General features: G+C 40.9%; 2 protein-coding genes across 2 annotated transcripts in view; one reads left to right on the top strand and one right to left on the bottom strand.

The window, feature by feature from the left end:
- Window positions 1-14024, top strand: part of apoltp (apolipoprotein lipid transfer particle homolog) — a 42621-nt gene extending 28597 nt beyond the window's left edge. Inside the window, exons 59-74 of the mRNA XM_085253944.1 lie at window positions 135-251; window positions 340-498; window positions 768-929; window positions 1384-1546; window positions 1635-1822; window positions 1910-2002; window positions 2151-2355; window positions 2726-2913; window positions 5658-5755; window positions 6052-6236; window positions 8518-8717; window positions 8791-8959; window positions 9039-9148; window positions 13283-13390; window positions 13616-13742; window positions 13892-14024. Of these exons, the coding sequence (XP_085110070.1) occupies window positions 135-251; window positions 340-498; window positions 768-929; window positions 1384-1546; window positions 1635-1822; window positions 1910-2002; window positions 2151-2355; window positions 2726-2913; window positions 5658-5755; window positions 6052-6236; window positions 8518-8717; window positions 8791-8959; window positions 9039-9148; window positions 13283-13390; window positions 13616-13742; window positions 13892-13902 (2283 nt within the window). The 3' untranslated portion in view covers window positions 13903-14024. The remainder of the gene's footprint in view (window positions 1-134; window positions 252-339; window positions 499-767; window positions 930-1383; window positions 1547-1634; window positions 1823-1909; window positions 2003-2150; window positions 2356-2725; window positions 2914-5657; window positions 5756-6051; window positions 6237-8517; window positions 8718-8790; window positions 8960-9038; window positions 9149-13282; window positions 13391-13615; window positions 13743-13891) is intronic.
- A 94-nt stretch (window positions 14025-14118) lies between these two features.
- On the bottom strand, window positions 14119-18475 carry LOC146553917 (V-type proton ATPase subunit d 1-like). Its single transcript, XM_085253945.1, has 8 exons — window positions 18227-18475; window positions 17726-17897; window positions 17262-17440; window positions 15958-16037; window positions 15651-15728; window positions 15370-15546; window positions 15198-15275; window positions 14119-14651 (listed from the first exon to the last, which is right to left on the bottom strand). Exons 1-8 carry the CDS (start codon window positions 18354-18356, stop codon window positions 14478-14480), a joined length of 1068 nt encoding a protein of 355 aa, XP_085110071.1. The 5' UTR covers window positions 18357-18475; the 3' UTR covers window positions 14119-14477.
- Between the last annotated feature and the right edge of the window lie 3292 nt (window positions 18476-21767).

Genomic DNA, 21767 nt, shown 5'->3' on the forward strand with positions numbered 1-21767 from the left:
AACCTCTCATGAGTCACCAGTCATGTGTGCAGAATAGTCAGGAAGTTTGTGCAGCATCAACTTACTTAATGTGTGTGTGTGTGTGTGTGTGTGTGTGTGTGTGTGTGTGTGTGTGTGTGTGTGTACGTGCACAGATGGCCGTGTCATCTGTAAAAGGATGTGTCTCAATGGCACATGAGGGGAACTCATTTTTCCAAAATGCAGAATTAAGATGGGACAGCAGGAGCCTGAAGCAAGGCATAAAGTACCAGGTAGTCAGTTTTATGCGCTGAAAGACATTGACCTTATATGATAAAAGATCAATAAGAACATCTGTTTATGTTTTCTTGATGTTTCCAGAAAGCTCACCGGGGAATGCACAGCCTTCAGGTTAACGTTGGCCTGGACAGAGTCTCTCCAGCTCCCTGTCCCTCACACACACTACTGGCCAAAGTTCAAACCAACCTCAGGGACCGCTTAGAGCACATTGTGCTGCTGGGCCTCTGTCCTCTACAGCCTGTGAGTCCACACATCAGTTCTCACTGCTTTCTTTCTTTCCTCTTCATATTTGGAGACATTATAAATTGTTAAGAATAAGACTTGATGCGGCGATACTGCCGCACCTCATCACTTCTTGTGTTAAACTGGCCGTCTTTGGTCTCGTTGGGTCAAACAGTTTTGTGTTGAGCACTATATATATTCTTTGTTTCCCTTGAATGACCTGCAGAGTTTTTCACTTTCCTCATCTCCTTTCTTGAGCTCTTGTTAATTATCTCTTTGCCTCTCAGACTCTGTCGTGGTCAGGATCCCACAGAGTGAACTCAGGCGAGGAGCTGCTTTACACTCAGTCCCAGCTGGCAGTGACAGGGCGACCGTACCACTGCAGCTTCACCCTCGCCCTTACCAACTCCTCCACTCTTCACGGGACCAACATGTCTCTGTTCTCTGAGGTAAACAACTACAAGGACTTGGTGGGAAATTTAAAATAGTTCAAGTATTGTTAATTTCAACAAAGTTGGAAATTAAAAATACTTTTGTAAAATTGTTGCTGAATACATGACACGATTCACCTGCAGGACCTTTACAGCCCACTCTTGATATTTAATATTGTGAGAAATGGGCTTTTGTGCATATTTCTTTGAGAAGGCAAGAAAGGGCAAGTAGCTACACACACGCATACCGATTTCACTAAGCAAAATTTTGTATTACAACTGCTAAATTTGTACAAAAAAAGAAACGTGTTTCTTCTGTGGAGTTTGGAATCACTTCCTGCAGTCACTGCTGGTTCCTAACAGGGATTCCAGGAAATGATCGAAACATAGTGAGATATTCGACTAGCCTTCTTTTTGTAAGTCGGGGTCCTACTAATTCTAAACATGCCTACATTTGTTTCACGCTTTACAGTCTAGGATGGGTAATTGTAGTGTGGAAGTGAGGGGAAGTGCCCTGTCTCAAATCAAGGGGTCAGGTCTCCAGGTACAGGCCAGACTGGACGGCAGAGAGAAGATCTGGCTGAACGGTACAGTCGAGGGACGATGCCTGCAGACTACAGCCGGTCATATGAATGGTAAATGCAGAAGAACCTTAGCCATGCATTAATGCCAAAATATATCAAAATGAAATCAAATAAAATGAAATTGTCTCTGGCTATGCAGGTCTAGGCCTCAGTGAGGATCTCACTGTAGCGGTATGTGTGGGTGTAAACCACAGTTTGACGCTAGATGTGCAGAAAAGAAGCGGCAGTGGCACATCCGAAACTCTGGGCAGAGTGTTTCTGGGAACAGCCAATCAGACGCTAATGCTGAGAGCAAGTGGCTGTTTGGAGAGTCTGACTGCAGCAGAGGTGTCGCTAATGGCATGAACACATCCCAGTGTTTGCTTTCATGTGAATGGCCTTTTTAAAAATTGGTTGTTTTCATTCGGTTCACAGCAACGGGCGGACTATTTGAGCTCTCAGATACAGATTAAACTTACGGAGAGAATCAGGGCTTTGCAGCGTCTCCTCGTAGACTTTAGAAGACAGGTAACCACACACACACACACACACACACACACACACACACACACACACACACACACACACACACACACACTGGAATTCTTAATGTAATAACAGGAGCTTTCTTGGATTTAACTGCTGTGCTGTTTCTGTTAATCCCCCACCACTCCAGTCCAGAGACAGTCAGCTGCTGCAGGAGTTGAGCGCTCTGCCTCTCCATGTTTCACAGCAAGCAGAGGCTCTGCTGGGGAAGAAAGAAAAAGGCGTGCTGGCTCTGTGGCAGAGGAGCCCGCTGCGTCACTTCTTGACCGACAGCCTGCCACGGTTTCTGAATCTGCTGCAGCACGCCTCGCTGCTGGGTCAGCAGGAACTTAGGAGTGAGTGTGGAAAGACAGAAAGCTAACCAGAGCTTCAGGAATGATGCATTCCAGTTGTGTGTTCATGATTAATTTAGTTCTGGTGAATAAAGAGATGGCCTTTAGTTTTTGAGCGATTGCTGTGCCGTCACCAATTGAATTTCCTTAAGGAACTCCAAACATAAACTAATCTTCTCTCCCTTAACTTATTTACCGGAAGGAAGCATGAAAAGCATCTCTTCTGTCTCTCAAGGCATTATTTAGAAAATTTCTCTTCATCGATGTTCACATCTCTTTTTGTGGTCCCTCACAGTTTCCTGTGAGAGGTTCTGAAATATGTATGCTCATGTGAAACTGAAAACGTGTACCTCCATCCCTCGTTCGGCCTCAGGGCCGCTTACCACTCTGGCAGGTGTGTACCAGGATGTGAAGGGCCAGAGGCTGGAGGCGATGTGGAGGGAGGCTGTTCTGCAGTGGAATGACAAGCTGGTGGAGGTCCATCCTGCTCTGCTGGAGAACCCTCAGCTCAGACTGCTGTCAGAGGCCGGTGTCACCACGCTCAGCATCGCCCTGGATGTGGTGAGAAACTGCACTCTGGTGCTTTTTTAAATGTGCTCGATGTGGTCTTTGACTGGGTTAGACAAACTAAAAACCTTATCAAGGCTGTTGATAAGTGTTTGCCTTCAAATTAGATCAGACAGTTAGTTCCATAAGTTTTTGGACAGTGACAAATTAATTGTCCGCAATTGTAGATTTTGCTTCTGTGCACCACGACAGTGGATTTTAAACCAAACGATTGAAGTGCAGATTTTAGGTTTTTAAGGGGTTTAACGAAAGCATTCACTGTATAGGAGTTACAGCTATTTTTATACTACAGGTTTTCATTTTCAGAAGTTCCAAATTAATTGGACAAAACGAATATGATTTCAAATATAAAGATAGTTTTTAATATTTGGATATTCATCCTTCATACTGCCTGAGGTCTACAACCCATGGACATCATCAAATGTCGTGTTTCCTCCTCCCAAAATGCTCTGGCGGGCCTTTACTGCAGTTGCTGTTTGTTTGTTGGTCTCTGTGCATTCAGTTTGTATTTAAGAACTGAAAAGCAAACATTGAAGCATTGAGGTGAGTTGCCTGATTTGGCCACTGAAGAATATCTGAGCAGAGAGTGTAGCCCTGCACTATTCATCATTCATTTATCCTGTTTCTTCCATCAGCAGTCACATCATCAATAAACACCAGCGATCCATATCCACTGGCTACGGCGGTGTTTCTCTATCCATATGCTTCACATCATTAACTGTTTCTCTCCTTCTCCAGACTTTTCTCTTCACATCATTCTGGTACAAATTAAGCTTGGTTTCAACTATCAATTTTCTTTTATTTTTCCCATAAGTTGCCAGCTCACTTAGACATTTTCTGGCTGAAAACCCAAAGTCTGATCTGGCCTTCCCGTTCTTGAGTTTGTGTTGAGTGTAACCCCGCCGCATGATTCATGTGTCAGGTGTCTCTTGTTTGAAGGCTTTGACAATGATACATCCGCCTCCTCCAGAGTTTTCTTGAATTGCTGTGATGGTTTTCCCGAGCCAAAAAAAGAATTCTGCAATCATCCACTTTAGTTGTCGTCTGCGGTCTCTCAGACCGTTTGGTGTCCAGTGCATTCCTTCTTTTAAAAAATGGACCAGATTTCATATTTGGCTATTCCCAAAGTCTTTTTTTCTCTTTGACAGGTTGATTTTGGGTTTTTGGTCTAATGATGGCCTGAATTATATCACTTTGAGCCTAATATTGAGAGTTCCAGTAAAAAAAATACCAAATGTAAGTTCAACACTTGGATTCTTCAACCATCCATCTTCTTCCACTTATCCAACTCAGAATCATGGCAGGGCTGGAGTCTATCCCAGCTGTCACAGGGTGAGATGGGAAGTACATACTGGACAGGCTGCAAGTCTGTTATAGGGCTCGTACAGAGAGAAAGACAGCCATTTATGCCTACAGACAGTTTAGAATCACAGATTAACCTGGCATGCATGTGAACTGTGGGAGGAAGCTGGAATATTTGGAGAAAAACCACACAAGCATACGGAGATCATACAAACTACAAAAAAAGGTCCCAGCCAGTCAGAGGATTTGAACCCAGAAGCCTCTTGCTTTGAGGTACCAGTACTAACCACTGCACCGCTGTGCCACCCTCACTTGGTATCAGCTCCAGATACCCTGTCTTTGTTTGTCATGGGATCATAACGGAGCAGGCCTCACCTGGCCTTGAAACCGCCTGCCTGTCAAATGCCCAATTGGATTTGAGCCTTGAAATATTGGGGATAATGTATGAAACACGATGTAATTCCTAAACACTTGATGCAGCACTTTTGCTAAACACCCTGAATTAAATGTCTGAGTGAAAGTTTGCACTTCAATCACATCTTGATTGTTCGGTTTAGAATACACTTACATAAAACTCTGACTAAATACTTTCTCACCAAAATAAAATATGGTGAGAAATTTGTTAAATGCATATACACATATATGTACATATACATATACATATATATATGTATATATATGTATATGTATATGTACATGCATTTGTTAAATGCATATACACATATATGTACATATACATATACATATATATATGTACATATACATATATATATATATATATATATATATATATATATATATATATATATATATATATATAGATATATAGATATATATACATATACATATATATGTACATATACATATATAGATATATATATATATAGAGAGAGAGAGAGAGAGAGAGATAGATAGATAGATAGATAGATAGATAGATAGATAGATAGATAGATAGATAGATAGATAGATAGATAGATAATATGTTATAAAACAGCAAAGTCATTTATATTGGCAAAGTGAGATACGGAAAACATCTGCGTAGTGTCCAGTCTGCTGGGATTCTTCTTCCCTCGCTCCCGTGTGGAAAAAGACAGCTTGTAGTGATGAGTTGTTTATGCTTTAGGCTGGCCCATATCACATTTTTATCCTACTACATAATGTTTATTTGATTCATACTTATTTCTTAGAATGTTTTCACATCATAATAAAAGAGAAAGGGCATAATTTCATACATACATTATTAGTATGAAACATAGCAGCTGTATATGTAAAACATAGAGAGGGATAGATTGTTTTGATGTACAACAGTTGCTCAAGTGTCACGATCTCTTACACCCACTCTTCCTCCTGTGCTTTTCACATTGTTCCCATCCATTGTTTCAGCCTTTGCTAAAAGACCTATTTGAACCTGATGAATGTGTCAATGTGTCAATCAGGCAGGCCAGCATGCCTACCACTGGATTGAGACCAGGCTGGCGATGGCTCTGTCTGGAGTCAGAAAACGGCTTGCATCAGTCTACAAATTCTTCCCCAGGTACTACACATATCAGAGTTAAGACAGCTATATCACTGTTTTGTTTTGGGTGGTTTTGTTTTTGAAAATGGTCAGTTTATTTGGGTTCACTGCAGGTACAAACTACACGTTGAATTATAGTCACCGAAATGCTCTCGAAGCTATGTGCACCTAGATGTTCGTAGCTAAAGCTGGACCTGTTTAAACTTAAACAATAACTCGATCAAGAAGTTTAAAGATCAAGTTTTGATCCAGAGTACAACTGATGGATAAAAATGATTCCAGTTGGATTTTTTTCCCTTTGTTTTTCCTTTCAGTGAATGTTCAGTGATTGTGTCGGTGCCGCTGCCACAGCTGCCCCGGTCAAGGACGGCCAACGCTGGGCTGATGGAGATCCTCCTGGAGGAGTGGATCCTGAGACCTCTGCTGACCCTCGCCGCTGTCAGACCCACTGCCGAACTCTACCGCCTCAAAAGGAAGATCATGGACAGCCCCTTCACACGTAAGGCACCGTTTTAATTACTCCGTTTTACACGTTTATGACAGTGCTGTTGATCAATTTTACTGAGACTGCATTGACACAAAGTGTCGAGGTGTCATAAACGCTGATGTTTATTACGGGTGTACAAGTCGTGCTGTTCTCTTTTTTTCCTTTTTTTCCTTGGATCTTTTGTGATTTCCTGGATATTTTTCTTTGCTTAGATGACTTTTGGAAGGCACACTACTTCTGGAAAAGTTCACTCAGTTTTTAACCTTCTCCATTTGTACTTCATGAGTCCCAGAACCTCAAAAAGAACTTGTCACTGTTCCCAGGCTGGTGTATTTCAACTGTACTCTTCTTCTGTCTTTTCTCAGATCTCGTTTGAAATGTTTTATGTGAGGATTTAACTGACAGGTCTGGCAGAGCGAGCCTCAGTATCTGCATGGAAACCAGCTGTAGCAATACCAGCCTGGTAATTGTTGCAAATAGGACCTCAGGAGGTGCTTTTTAGGCACGCTCAGTTGGTATTCGGACTGAATGGGGAAAAGTGAGCATTTATTTTGATTGATGAAGTCTAAAGGACACAGAAATCCAGAGGCAAAAGGGAAGCACAATCCAGAGCTGTCAGAGAACGCACTGGGAGACTAAACAGATGCTCAAAAACTGCAGAGAAAGGCAGAGCTGGAGTACTCATACATGAGGTAAACAAGGGGGGGGTGGACAGGCGAGGGTAACGAGATACAGATGAAACCAATAAGGACACAAATGACTAACAAAATAAAACAGGAAGTAACTAACAAGTGCAGAGGTTAGACCATGGATACATGCAGCAGCTTTACACACAGTGAAAGACCAGGATAAACTAATAAAGAGGGAATCGAATTGTAAACAATAAAAAAACAAAGAAAACTGAATAATCAACAAAAATCTAAAGATCAAAGAACTAAAACCTCTGTGTCAGCACGCAGGACCATAACTGTTAGCTTTGTTTTGTATTATCTTAGATTATTAGATTAAACATCATAGAGGGGTTTTTGTTTTGTTTTGTTCATATTTAATACATCATTCAAAACACTTTAGGTCATGGCTGGAACACATCTGCAACAAATAACACAAGATACCTGATCTAACCAACTTCTAAGTAAATCAGTACTGGAGGCACTTGTCTAAAAACAAATAATGACTTATACGTTGTAAACATGTAGTAATGAGCATGGAGTAACTAAATATGGAGTTAGACCAGCTATGAGTGGAGGCGTAGGTAAAAAGGGCACTGCATGTCAACATGAAGTATTTATTATTATTATTTCAGCTTCACATTCCTTCCCTTTAGTTTCCATGATGAACGGAACAAATAACATATTTCTGATGACTTCACGCGACTGTTAGCGTGTACACGTGTGCCTTCGGGTGTGTTTTGTCTTTTTGAGCTTATGTTTTGCATTGTCAGGACTTTGTGTGTCGCTCAATGCTGCAGCCAGACTCCTAACGCACTCTAGCGAGCGAGCTCACATCACCCCTACTTTACTCTGTTTTTATTGGCTGCCAGTGGAGTTTAGAATTTCTTTTAAAATTCTCACAGTCGTGTAGGAAGCGAAACGGACACACTCCAGATTACTTCGTGTTAAACACAGTGCTGCTCGCTGTTTTCACTAATATGCTAGTTGGCTCATACAAGACTGAAGACGACGGGGGGTCAGAGCCTTTCGTCCTGCGGCACAGAGGCTCTGGAACAGTTTAACACTCCAGCTCAGTTTAACTGATTAACAGTTCAAAACATTTCTTTTAATCAGGCCTTCTGCTGACATCCTTTTCTTATTCATGTCTTTATTTATGTTTATTGTTTTAATATGATTTTCTTTTTACATTAATCGTGATTTAAGTGTTGTTAACAGCACGTTGAACTTTTACGTGGCAACGCGGCTCGCTACTGGATGTAGAATGAGATGAGGAATATTTGAGCAGATGTGGCTCCCATAAGACTGAGGGTGAATGTGGGACAGAGATTTTTTTAAGCATTACAAACATCCAGGCGCAATGATACAAATGCAGCAATTTTCTCTAGCTTAGAAATGTTCCCTGAATGAAAGAAACGGGAGCATGAGATAGATTTTATATGTGAGTCAAGTTAAAAAAAAATAAGACAAAATAATACAAAAAGACACCGATCATAAAATGGTTTAGATTTTTGATTTAATAACCCTGTAAAACAGTGAGTCCACCAGACCTGCCAACATCGCATGAGTAACACCACATGAGGGTTCAATGAATTCTTCGTTTTTCCCTTCTTATCTCGCCAAAGACCAAGCTCTGTTGGTGGCAGATCAGTTCGTAGTGACGTTTGACGGTCACTTGTATGAGCTGCCAGGTTCGTGTCCACTGCTCCTGGCCCGAGACGTCGGCCGCGATCCGTCGTTCACGCTGCTGCTCGGCACAGACACGCAGAACCTCCTCCTGATACAAATGAATAACCACACCATCAGCGTTCAGCGCAACGGGCAGGTATGTGTTACTCTCGACGAATAAAGAGCGTTCAGGCCATGAGGAATAAGACGGGTAAATGCTTGTGTCACAGGTGAGGACCGACTGCAGCGGCGCCGTCAGCCACACGTTTCTCACTGATGATGGAGTGACAGTCAGGAAAGCATCAAACGTGGTGCAGGTGTCCAGTCAGCGTGGGATGTTTGTGTCATGTGACCTGTCGCTTGAATTGTGCAGCTTCACTCTGGATGGATGGTTACATGGTGGGAAAGATTCAGCATGGCCCGTTATAAATATCTGTCTTCATATTCTCACACATATACACCGTTCTCGCCTGCACAGGTGTCTCCACCGGTCTGTTTGGGACCAACGATAACGACGCAGGAAATGATTTTCCTATGTTTGACGGATCTCAGACTAAAAACCTGGAGGATTTTCTCTACACCTGGCAGGTAGGATCAGTGAGATTAATCAACACATGGTCCAGTTCTCAAAAAGATGTGCAATATGAAATAAAGCCTAGATTTCAAGGATTTGTAAATCATTTAAACTCTACTTAAACTCTACATTTGATCGAAAATACAACAAAAAGGTTTTAAAGTGAAAAAGGACTGGGTAAAGACTGAATAATCGAGGAATGTTCTCAGGATTAAAATAATCATGAACGGTTATGGTCTTCAGGCCCTCAAGTGAATTCATTAAAAAATATAAACCACTCCGTAGCACATGTTAAAGCTCTGACACTGAAAGAAAAAGCAGACAGAAACAAGATGCAGAAACTTCACTGGGCATAGCAATATTCTGGGCTTGGGTCCATTTATGTACTAAGATCAGTGGAAAGCTGTTTGCTTGTATGACTGATAAAAATAAATTTTTTGGCAGGGGGCAAATAGAAAGGGACAAAGAAAGGCTTGTTAGTGGTACACACTTCAACTCCAGCATCCATTATAGCATAAGTTTGGAATTGCATGAAGTGGAATGTGTTCCTCGGTCATCTGTTGATGTCATCACCCTGTTAGTGATGAAAGATATAAAAATAAATAAATAAAATCCTCTTTCAGCTCTAAGGTTTTACATAAAAATGATTTGGTCTTCAGCAAGTCTTAAAATTATTAAATGTGACTTCAGATGAACAACAACTCTCACTTCACTGCGGAGGAATTTTGGCCCTGTTGTCTTTACAACATTGCTTCAGCTCATTGGGCGTTTGCTTATGCACGGCTCTCTGAAGAAATGACATCATTTCTGTCAGATTGAGATCTGGACTTTGAGTGCGCCATGGCAACACGTCAAATGATATGTTTTTCAGTCGTTCCATCAGCTGTTCCATGACCCAGTTGATGCCAAACTTTAGCTGTCAGACCGATGATCTCATATTTGAGTAGAAAACTTTGGTATACGGAGGAGTTCATGGTCGACTCAGTGACTTAGGCTACGTTCACACTGCAGGTCTTAATGCTCAATTCCGATTTTTTTGTCTAATTTGTTTCTGCTGCCTTTCCCGTGCCTTCACTTCCTCTCACCACCCTCTTGTGTACATATTGTCCCGCTGTCCTGTGCCGGAACGCCCGTTCTTCTTCCATGTGTCTTGCTCATGTTCCTTGTTACCAGTTTTTCCCCATTTAGTTTTCTGTTAGTGAAAGTCTTTGTCCACTTTTTCCCTTTTATTTTGTATTTTTGCAAAGTTTTGATCAGCCTTAATAAATGGCTCGCTTTTGTTAGGATTAGTCCAAGCGTCTGCATTTGGATCGTCTAGAAAACGTGACCTGCCTCCCACAGATCGTGACAGTTTTTTGAGGGAAGAGGCTTTCTCCTGGCAGTCCTTCCAAATAAGCCACACTTATTCAATCATTTTATAAATGTACTCTCTCGAACGTTAAGATCTTACGTGCCAGGAGTCTGAGATGTAGCTCTTGGGTTTTTAGCAGTTTCTCTGAGCACTTTGTGGTAACACACAGCTGAATTCTCCAGAGCAGCAAACTGCCAAAAATCTGCTTTCATAGAGATGCTCACACTCACTAATGATCAGTTAATCTCATGCATTTGATCTGCTAATTAGTCTCTTAATTCCTTTGGAAGCAGTGAGGGTGTCGTTAGACTTTATGCGCAGCGTTTTTGCATGTTAGATTATTTGCGTTGAATAAATAATGACATGCTGTAATAAGTAGAGCAGGGCAATATGACCAAAATATTTATCACGATATACATTTGAAAATGTACGATAAGATATAACTGACGATATAATTGACACTAGACAAAATACTTTACGACTCCACAACTTTATTAGTGCAAAAAAAAACATCAATGTATTTTCACTTAAACAAGCAGCTGTTTTTTATCTGCATTAAAGTTATATAAAAATTTAACAGTGTAAATGCAAATTCCTTGCTGACAGTTTAACCAAAAGGCATTTCCAGTGGAAATTGTCCGACATGTCCTCAGCATAACCATGTATAATATCCACAAAACTTAAAAAGAGGTTATACACACACACAACACGGTAATATTATGTTGAAGCACAGTACGTATCACTCCGCGAGGCTCCTGCCTACGATAGCCGTAATAATCCGACAATCCATCAAGCTGTGCGGCTTCGTAGCTTAGCAAAGTCGTACTAAAACATTTGACAGATTTTTTGAGCGCCGTGTACCACATAACATCGTTTCGAGCTCAGTAAACACAACCAGAATTCATACATAAGGCACACAGGATTATAAGGGGCACTGTCGATTTTCAGAAAAATCAAAGGATTGATTTTAAGTGTGCAGTATTTCCAAAAAACACGGTAATAACGACGGCCTGCTAGCATGCTCTACCAAAAATAGGGCTTTGTTGTGTATCTGACGGACGAAAGCTAAACCAGTTCCACACCACTGAAGTTGCAGCATTTATACAAACCAGTTCTGGTTCATCCGTTTCATTCAACGATCCGCTTTCGCCTTTCTCATTCTCCGTCGCCGCCACGCTTTTTCCGCCATGTGTCTATGAAAACAAAGGCACTGCGCATGCGCGTTTTACCCGTATTCTATCGCGATATTTAATTTTGCTGCCCAACATTATACCGGTATTACGTGAACGGTATCATATGGTCCAGCCCTAGTAATAAGTCATTTATTGTTGCTCATTTGAGGTTGTATTCACCTGATTGTATTGTAGGACCTGCTTGGAATCGAACCTTCAGAACTGAAAGAGGGTTTACGTCTTACAATGACTTCAAAGTCACTTTAAATCTCAATTGTAAGTTTTACCTCAAAGTGTATATTTACTCCCTTACCTCAGTCTCAAAGTGTATATATATTTATTCTTCTTATTCTTACTCTTCCTATATTTCAAGGATTCAAGGAGCTTTATTGTCATTCGCATGACACGGTCCCGGATTTATTGTTGTTCTTTTGCACTGTATGGAACTCGAGCCTCGTCGTCTCCTGTCTCTATATACTGAACTGTATATAGCAGAGATGACAATCAACTGTCACGGTCCTGGGTCTCCTGACCCAGCGTTTTTAGTTCTTTGTGATTTTTGTATTATTGTACTTGTGTGTGATTTATTCTATGGCTTCTAGTTTTGATCCCTTGCCCTTCATGTCTCTCTGTGTCCCCTCTGTTCTGTGTAATTGTGTGTCTTTGCATGTTTGAGTTTCTTGTTTTCTGTCACTCTGCATTGTGCATTATGTTCTCATGGTTGGTTTTTTGTTACTCTCTCTAGTCTAGTCTCTTGTGTTCCCAGCTGAGTATTTCCCTGTGTATTTTGGTTCTTAGACCTCTGCCTTATGGTTTATGTCTCTGTATTTCTTACTTGCTGTCTCCACTGTGTCAAGTTCGCGTCTCTGTGTGATACTTCCTGTTTTACTTTGATGGTCCGTGTCTCATGTGAATGCGTCCTGCTTTGCTTGTCTCGTCAGTCCTGATTTCTCCCAGCTGTGCCCTCCTTCTGTGTCTCATTCCCCTCGTTACTTCCCAGTGTATTTAAACCCTGTGTTTCTCTGAGTCAGTGTCGCGTCGTCCCTCATGCTGTGTGGATCTCCCTGTGTGTCTCTCTGTGAGTTTTCCAAGTTCCCAGTTTAGATTAGTTTGTATGTTTTTTCCCTGCCAGCAAATAAAGCTGAGTTTTGAGTTCACCTCCCTGAGTCTGTGAGTCCTGCACTTTGGGTCCAACTCCTGCCTGCCGCACAGCGATTCATGACATCAAGTTTACTTTGAACTTTTGTATGCAAACAGGAATTATGAAAACAGTTTGCGTTCCAAGCGAGAGTCATTAATTTCATCTACCAAACATTTGGAAAGTATTAAAAATGATACACGATAATGGGAAACATACTCCCGCATAAATATTTTGGGGGGAACGTTTTGCTGGGATCAAATACAGAATGAACAGCATCAACATTTGATTTGTGGTTTTGGTTCTCGGTGGTTAAATCATTTTCAAATCACTGCGTTCTGCTTTAATTTGTATTTCAGACAACATCCCAATATTTCCTGAAATCGAGTTTCAATGAAATTGTGAAATCTTGTGTCTACAAATGTTTGCAGAGTTTTTGTCAGCCTCGAGGTTCTCCTTAGCTTTGCCCGCTTGTTTGTGACTTTAGATGAAACCTACATGCATCAAACCTTCTGCGACAGCAGCCGTCAGTCCAGCGAGCTGTGACGCTTTGTTCTCTTCTCCCGATTCTCCCCTCAGCTCTTGTTTCAGGGTGGTGAGTAACAAAAAAACCCACACAGCAGGCATGTCCTGGTGGTTTCTTCACCAGAACATTTTTATTAATATCCCATTTATGTTTGGAAAGCTCGTCGTGGAGGGAAGTTTAAACAGATAAATATGAAAACCTTTCTGTTTTCCCCATCTCCATCTTTTTTCCTTTTTTTTCTCTTTTTGGTTGATCACATGTGATTTTTTCACAAACCTGCGTTTGTGTTGTCAGGTGGATCCCAGTCAGTTCATGTCTGTGTGTAAACTCAGCTCATCGAGAGCACCCTGCAGATTAGCATTTGCTTTCGCTCACCTCTGCCAGCAGAACTACATACCCATGGAGGTCCCCGTTCACTGCAGTGAGTTAGGCCACTGAATAAGACATGCATGATTATTCTTGTATTAATGTGTATTTGTGGCAAGTTTTTTTAATTCAGACATGCAAAATGTATATTTTGCATGTAGTTTTAACTTGTTTTGTGTGTGTGTGTGTGTGTTTCTGTTTTAGTGAAAGTGTAAAGGAAGGACAAGCTAATGAAGAGCAAAAATGGCCAGTTTCTGACCTCTGTGAGCTGCTATAACGGACAGCTTTACTCTTTATACCACTGTTTGTGCCATATTGCCTTCGTACTTTTATGTTGTACTCCACTGTGTAGTCACACATTCTTGTACCTCCTGTGACGCTTTTGTCCTGTTTAGACGTGCGTTGATTATCCCATTAATGTGAATGTAAACACATTCACTGTAGCAAGTAATAAAAACATTTTTTTTAAAGATTTGTGTCAGTGCATTGTGAGGAGGGAGCGGCTGAAACCAGCTTTTTATTGAATATCATTCCTTTCAGACTTTGTTTTGTGACCAGGACAATTATTAACACAAAGTCTGGAATTAAAAAGAGTAATTTCTTTCAAACAATTTGAGGCGTAAGCGATCAGGTCTTGAAACTCAATACACATGAGGAACAGATGTGCTATAACAGTGTAACACCAAGGCTGTGGTTTGTAGTGCAAACAGTGAAGATGCTGAAGACTCACTTTGGTCCACCACATTTACTAATCCGTACTAAAACGTAGTAAAACATCCTTGTTTCTTAGTTAACTGGTCTTTTGGAAGATGGGTATGTAGTTGTGTATCTTTGACTTCTGTCTTTGTGTGACACATTCGGCAATCCACACAATGTTCCGACTCTCCTGCTCCTTAAGTTTGATGTAAGAGTAAAATACTCCAAAGTGGAACTGCTGCAGGAAAGAAAGTATGTTCAGCTTCACCTGGAAAAATGATAGATGTGTAAGCTGCAAGAATCTACAGTCAGGGCAGCCTAACAAGAAAAGTACATACTAATACTAAATTTAAATTAATCACCTGTACTTTCTTACAAATATATATACTTTCAGCAGGTGATTAACGTGATTTTAAACATGATAGAGTCATCTCTGGGGTTTACAGAGGCCTAAAACATGAAAATATCCAGTGAGCTGCAGTTCTCATAGAAGCTAGAAGTCATGGGACAATGGCCAGGCTGCTTTAAACTAGGAATGCAACAGTCTGATAACCAAGTTACAACCAAGGTGTGCAGAAGAGCATCTTCTAGGAGAGCACATCTGTGAATCTGAATCTGTGCTACTAAAAATTCAAGTAGCTCTGAAGACAAAAGGAGCTCCAACTAGGTGGGGTGTACCTAATAAAGTGGCTGGTGACTGTATGTCAGATTTTCATATTTGAAAGTCTGAATGGTCAGCTTGGTTCAAATGTTATATAAAAGGTTGAAAAGTGGGAAAGAAATCCGTGACAGTTCAAAACAAAGCTGTTATTACCTCTTGTTCGAAGAATCGGTCCTCAAGAGTCTTAAAATCTGATCCAGGCTCAGGGTCATCAAAAACCATTTTATAGTCCTGCAGGGAAATTTGAGTTTACACTGACCACATGTCTGACTCAATGTGCAATAACAACCGTGCAGCATCTTAAAGGACATGAGGTCAAACTCACTGGGTAGCAGTCAGCCACAGCCTTGACCTGCTCATGATCCTCTGCCTGGGCCAGGAGTTTCAGTCCTCCAGGGTAAAGTTTGCCACAGGATGGATACAGCGCACTCCTGTCTGCACTGCTGAGATCCGTCCCAAAGGAGTTCACGGTGATGATGAAGGCCCGCCGGTCCGCTTCAAACTGCAGCACGCATAAAAGCGCACGGCATTTACAGCAAAACAAATCTCAAGTAGTTTGTAAGACTTCAGTTAAACAAACTCATGCATCATAGAAAGCCAGAGTACCTCCAGGACAGGGCACATTACGTCCTTTGTGGCACCGCCCACGCTCTTGCAGAAAGAGTGGAAAGACTGCAAATATGCCTGTGCGGTAGAACAAAAGGCACCGAGATCAGCACAAATTTCATGAAAAACAGATCGCGTTCGGACACGGCAGTAAAACTTAAGTGCAGCTGTTAAGCATGTTTATCACAGTAGTATAAACTACAGTAAAGAATTTATTGCATATTTATAGCATGTCCACAAATACTATAACACAGGTGTCAAAGCTGAGATAGGTTAGTCATGCCATATTATGCCATGCTCTGCTCACCTTATACAGTTTGTTTCTCAGGATCTCAGCCTCCATCTCATCCAGGCTGCACTCAGATACGGCATCCTGGAAAAACTGACCTGTGGTGAGAATAAAACAACACAGTAACCCTCAGTATGTTGTAAATATTTTTATAAAGTAGACCTTAAAAATGGAAGCCCACTCCTGACATGAAGAATAATAACATATGGTCACAACTGTGTTTACTATATCCCTGCTCACACCCATTACTTCATGCTTAGCTTTGGTAAACTATGACTCTGAAATTTTTAGCACTGACTAATTTTTAGCTGTGCTGAGGGAACAGAGAGCCAGAGAAGTCTAAAATAAGAAGAAGTAGCTTATTAGGCTTGTTGCTAACTAACAGTCCACAAACTTGCTTGGAAGGTATTATGAACACATTAGGAGGATTTAACAGCCAAGGAGGAAAAAATAAAAGAAAACAGAAACGTGCATTGCCTTTTAATGACTAGTGCTAATCTGGCTTTGATATTTGACACCTAAAACGTTAGGCTACAAAAATTTACCAAAAAGATGCCACAGTTGTATTTTCTAAAACACCTAAAGAAAGAAATGACTTTTTAGTTTTACATTTTTATAAGTAAAAATCTTGATTTCTCACTTTGAGAACCTCTAAAAGGACACAAAAAAGTTAAAACCAATTCTAATTTGGGGAGTCATCGAACTATGAAGTGGGCACAGCCTGAACAAGTTGAATCCAAAACACATATTCATCACTGCTTTTGTTGCATTAAGATTATATGAAACTACTGTCACTCCCACCACTACTCCTAATACTTCTACTACAACTAATATAACAACATTATTGTTTCCTTTTGGTGTTATTTGGTTTTTGGAATAGCACTTTAATACTTTGAGTAATAACAATATAACACATTTCAGTGTTGACAGAGCTCCACATAATGCTATGCATTAGAAATAAACGTTATATCACTGTAATAAACTGATAAAAAGATCCAGTCTGATGAGGTCATGTGAGGCATTTAATATTGTATCTGTACTCAGAAAGGTTCATAATGCTCTAATGACTAAATTAATAGCTTGTGTGTGCAAACCACTTCCAGTAAGCTGTGGTTAATGAAGCAGGATGAGTGAGCAGGACCTGTTTTCTTTTTGCATGCATCAGTGCAACGTGTTTAAACTAAAGTGTTTTTAGTGACTCATTGATATTTAAGTCAATGATGGTCTTTCACAAGTGTATTAGAGCTAAAAGATAATTAAATATTAATAATATACATCTTTGCCGCCATTAGAAATTTTAAAAAACAAAAAACAGAGATTACCTAGTGGTGTGTCCACCAGGATGGCTGAGTACAGTTCAGCTGGAGTGCGGGCAATACCCACGGCTGCCATTTGGTCAAACGCTCCCAGTGGGTGACACCGTGGGAGCAGCTCTGACACATCTTTGTTCTTCAGGGCCCCCGTGATCAGCATCACCACATTGTCGATCATGTAGCTGTAACTATGGCAACACAGAGACCACATGAATTGAATATCCCTTTTACCCTGTAAAATGTTTCCTGCTCATCCCATTTTTATAAACCACAAAGAGTGTTGCAGAAGGAAGGTTTTCATCACATAAAGATGACCTCGCCACGTTTGCCACAAGGTCTCCACTGTCTGCGTAAACACTGTCCTCTTTAGCTGAAAATCTCAGCAGCAGCCAACCTGCAGGATGCTGTTCAAGTGCGTCTGCTTATCCTGTGACACAAGCTATAAATAAAGCACATGCAGTGACTAGGCGCACCTTATATAGTCAAGGAAGGTAGACAGGGGTGGCAGGGCATTAGAGCGCAGGCAGCTGAATTCAGTCACCAGATTCTCCCTCAGCTTGCTGTCCAGCAGCGACACAGTCAAATCGCCCTCAGACGAGGACAGCAGTTTACCGTAGTCTGTGCTCTGAAGGTGTAGCTTCATATCTGAGCAGAGGACATGGCAAATCAAATGTTTTATACTCCACTGCTTGTTAGTTTGCCATTTCCAAATAAGCAGGAAAAGGTTAAACAAGGTACTGATCACCGATAGATAGATAGATAGATAGATAGATAGATAGATAGATAGATAGATAGATAGATAGATAGATAGATAGATAGATAGATAGATAGATAGATAGATAGATAGATAGATAGATAGATAGATAGATAGATTGCTTCCAACACCCCCTCACATGTGCATAATATTTTTTAGACTGCAGGTATTGCACATTTGCATATTATGACACATTACATGGGTGATACAAAAGGCTTACCCTCTAGTGTGTCACACTGGGCCAGATTATGATAATCAGTCTGACACAGAATCCCAGCTTTCATTCCTCGAACCAAACCCTCCAGATAGCCGTGATCCACGTTAAAGCTGAGCTCCTCGCATGTTGCCATAATGCCAAATGAGTTATTGAGTAGAACTGCCGCAGTCACAGCGTGATTTTAGCTTTTCTTTATATATATCAGCTTCTGCATAATTCCCTCTCTGACTAACGTTCATGCTGTTATTTTTCCTTCCTCTTTGACAGCAAGAAATTCCATGGCTAAAAGTGTTTGCTGTCTCAGCTCCTGCTTTCAGCACATTCATTCTGACTCGTGTGTATTCACCCACTCTGTTTGAACCACTGTGTAGCAGGAATTTCAAAAATGAAATGAAATAAAGACCCTGATGTTTTTCTTTTGTTTGTTTGTTTTGCTCTGTTCACACAGCACGGGTGAAAAAAGTAAAAAACAAAACAAAAAGCTAAACAAGCACGGATTAAAAAGTCCGCTTCACTGCTCTTCTGTTCTAAATAGTTCAAAATACACACTAGACTAATGACTACTAGTGATGACATCTGCATTGTTTTCATAGATCATTTTTGCTGATGGCAGCAAATGTAACGTGATTGTGAAATCATATAAAAATGTTTTAAAGAGCTCAAACAGGATTTCCTGAAATCTTTGGCTTCTGTAAGCTGTAAAAACTCACTGCTTTTTACACACAGAGAAATGTTGGTGTGTAGCATGCAGATATTATGCAGACGGCAGGCAGTGAGCATGAGCCTGTGGATTTTAAATGTGTTTCATTCACTAACATATCCAACAGAATTGACCTTTGTGCACATTTCATGACTCTAACAGTGATTTTATGTGTAAACACTTATTAGTGAATGAGCCCATTGTCAGTTTGAGATGATCTCAGCTTTGTGAGATGGTGCGTTATATTATTGGAAGCCATCATCAGAAGATGGGTGTAAGCGATGATCACGGATTCAACATGCATCAACAATATATCCTCCACCACTAGCAGCCTGAACAACTGATTCAAGAGAGGGTGGAGCTGTCCTTTCATGTTGTTTATGCCAGATTCTGACTCTGCTATCTGAATGTTGCAGCAGAAAATCGAGATTCATCAGGCTAAGTATTTCTCCTGATGTGGTCTTCTGCTGCTGTAGAAGACGCTCTTTTGCATACATTGATTCAACGAAGCTTATTGCTTTTGCCTTCCTGTCAACTCAGAGAAGTCCCGTTTTTCTCGTCTGACCATTTCTTCTTTAATCTTTTTTAACCTTCCTTAATCCTTTTTCTTCTATGTAAACTAGAGATGGTTATACAGAATAATCTCAGTAGATCGTTTCTGAAATAGTTTCTGAAATACTCAGACCTGCCTGTCTGGCACCAGCAACCTTGCCACATCTTAAATTATGTTTCTTTCCCATCCTGATACTCAGTTTAAAACTCAGCAGATCCTTTTGACCATGTCTATCTCAGTTTGTAATAAAAACCTGGAATTTTCTTTTCACCAGAAGCCCACATAGCAAAATTGGTATGGCCCAGATCTGGCCCACACAGAGTGCTTACACATGGCCCACATACCGCAAAGAATGACGGCTCTTTGGTGGCCCAGATCTGGTTTGCCAGAGGTGACCCACACATGGGCCAGCACAAGGCCAGTTGCAGACACACTGGTGGCCCAGAACAGTTTCAGTTCTGGCCCCAGATGTCAGCCTAATGTGTACCTTAATCAAGCCATGTAATATTAACATGTGCCAGAAAATACTAGTGCAAAAGTAACATGACGTAATTCTGTTAAGTCAGTGAATGGACTGATTCTGATATTATGCTTTTCTGCTCTCCCGGATTACTCAAGTTTCTATACAACATGCCACATTCACCCACTTTCTCTAAACTGAGTGTTTCCTAACTACATTCACACTCTTGACACGCAGACTGGAGAAGCCAGGGATCAAACCACTAACCTGCTGATTAGTAGGTGACCTGCTCTACCTCCTGAGCTACAGCCACCCACTGGTAAAGGTGAGTAAACCCTCACTAGGTTTTGGATAAAGTGAACACTCGCAAACCTGTCAAACCTGCATTTGAAACGTTGGCTACCATAGCAGTATAGTATTGCAACATGGCATTTGGCCTTCTAACTAAAATAGGAAAATAGGAACATAAATACTGCCATCATTGCCAGACCTGGCCCACATCTGGTTGACATACACTCTGCCATGACACCAGTCAGTCAGAAGTGCCAGCTTGATGCCGGATCCCGGCCAGACCTGTTTTCTATGAGCCTGGGCCACATAAACCAAACCACAATCGAGCCAGATACGGCGTGCCATCACATAAACAGTGGCATCTGTGCCAGGCCTGGCCCATATCTGGATGACATACGTCTTATTTGTATGTCATCCAGTGTGTGAATGTGTGTGTGAATGGGTGAATGACTGAATGTAGTGTAAAGCGCTTTGGGATCCTTAGGGACTAAATAAAGCGCTATACAAATACAGGTCATTTACCATTTTGCCATTTATCATGCCAGAAGTCAGCCAGCAGTGCCGGCTTGATACTGGATCCGGGCCAGACCTGCTTGCTATGTGGGAACTTTTGGAGCTATAAAAGATCTTCTTCTGTCTTCTGTTGTTAGGGTTAGGGCTAACTGTAAGGCCTTTTTCTGTAACACTGGCTCTTTCCTGTCTTAAACTCCTTCATGCTCATGGACATAATGGACATATAAGGATCTCCATGAAAGGGATAATCATTCATAACATAACTACTACTGACAAATGGCGTTCAGTTTGCCCATTTGCCATTTTTCAAAGCAGAAGCAGACAGTGTCCCAGACAAGATAATATATTATGTGGTCCACACATTTCCTGGATAGGATTTATAACCACTTTCCTTTGGAATTTACACAGAAGTCTCTGTGCATCTCCTCGGGATACTGAGCTGAGCCTCCAAAAGAAGGTCTAATATTTATTATCTTTCTGCTATTCACATAATTGTCCTGGAAAACCTCAAAATGCTGGTTAAGTCACTGTTTAACTACGAGAGACAGGTCGGCCTGCAGTAACGTATTCTTTACTCTCTTGTTTTTAATCCTGTGTACCGCATTTACTCTAAAATCAACATTAAAGTAGCAAATCATTAAAAATGATTTTTAGCATCTTAATAGGTTCCACATGGAGCAATGCAAGGAGAATGTAGGCTTACAGCGTGTTTATTCAATAGCAAAAATATAAACTCCTTAATCCACAAGAGGCAGGCAAGTCCAAACATATATATCTGATTTTCAAGGCGTGGGGTACATAAGTAAATGCCATTTGGTCCTCATTAAGTCTAAAAGCAACAACACATTTATGTTCCAAAGTAAATTTACTTGCAGGTATCCCCAGCAGCAAGATATTCAAAAGCAGCAAAAATGTGGGAAATACCCATAATGCAACACACAGTTAATATCAGATTGTCTACATACATGAAAAAGCACGTCACCCATCTCTTTTTATGCATACATATAATGTTTTAAGATATTTTAAC

This window comes from Mchenga conophoros, linkage group LG18, assembly GCF_057382185.1.
Source record: "Mchenga conophoros isolate Kocher_MC1m ecotype Shallow Benthic linkage group LG18, M_conophoros_male_GT1.1, whole genome shotgun sequence".
NCBI classification, from domain to species: Eukaryota; Metazoa; Chordata; class Actinopteri; order Cichliformes; family Cichlidae; genus Mchenga; species Mchenga conophoros.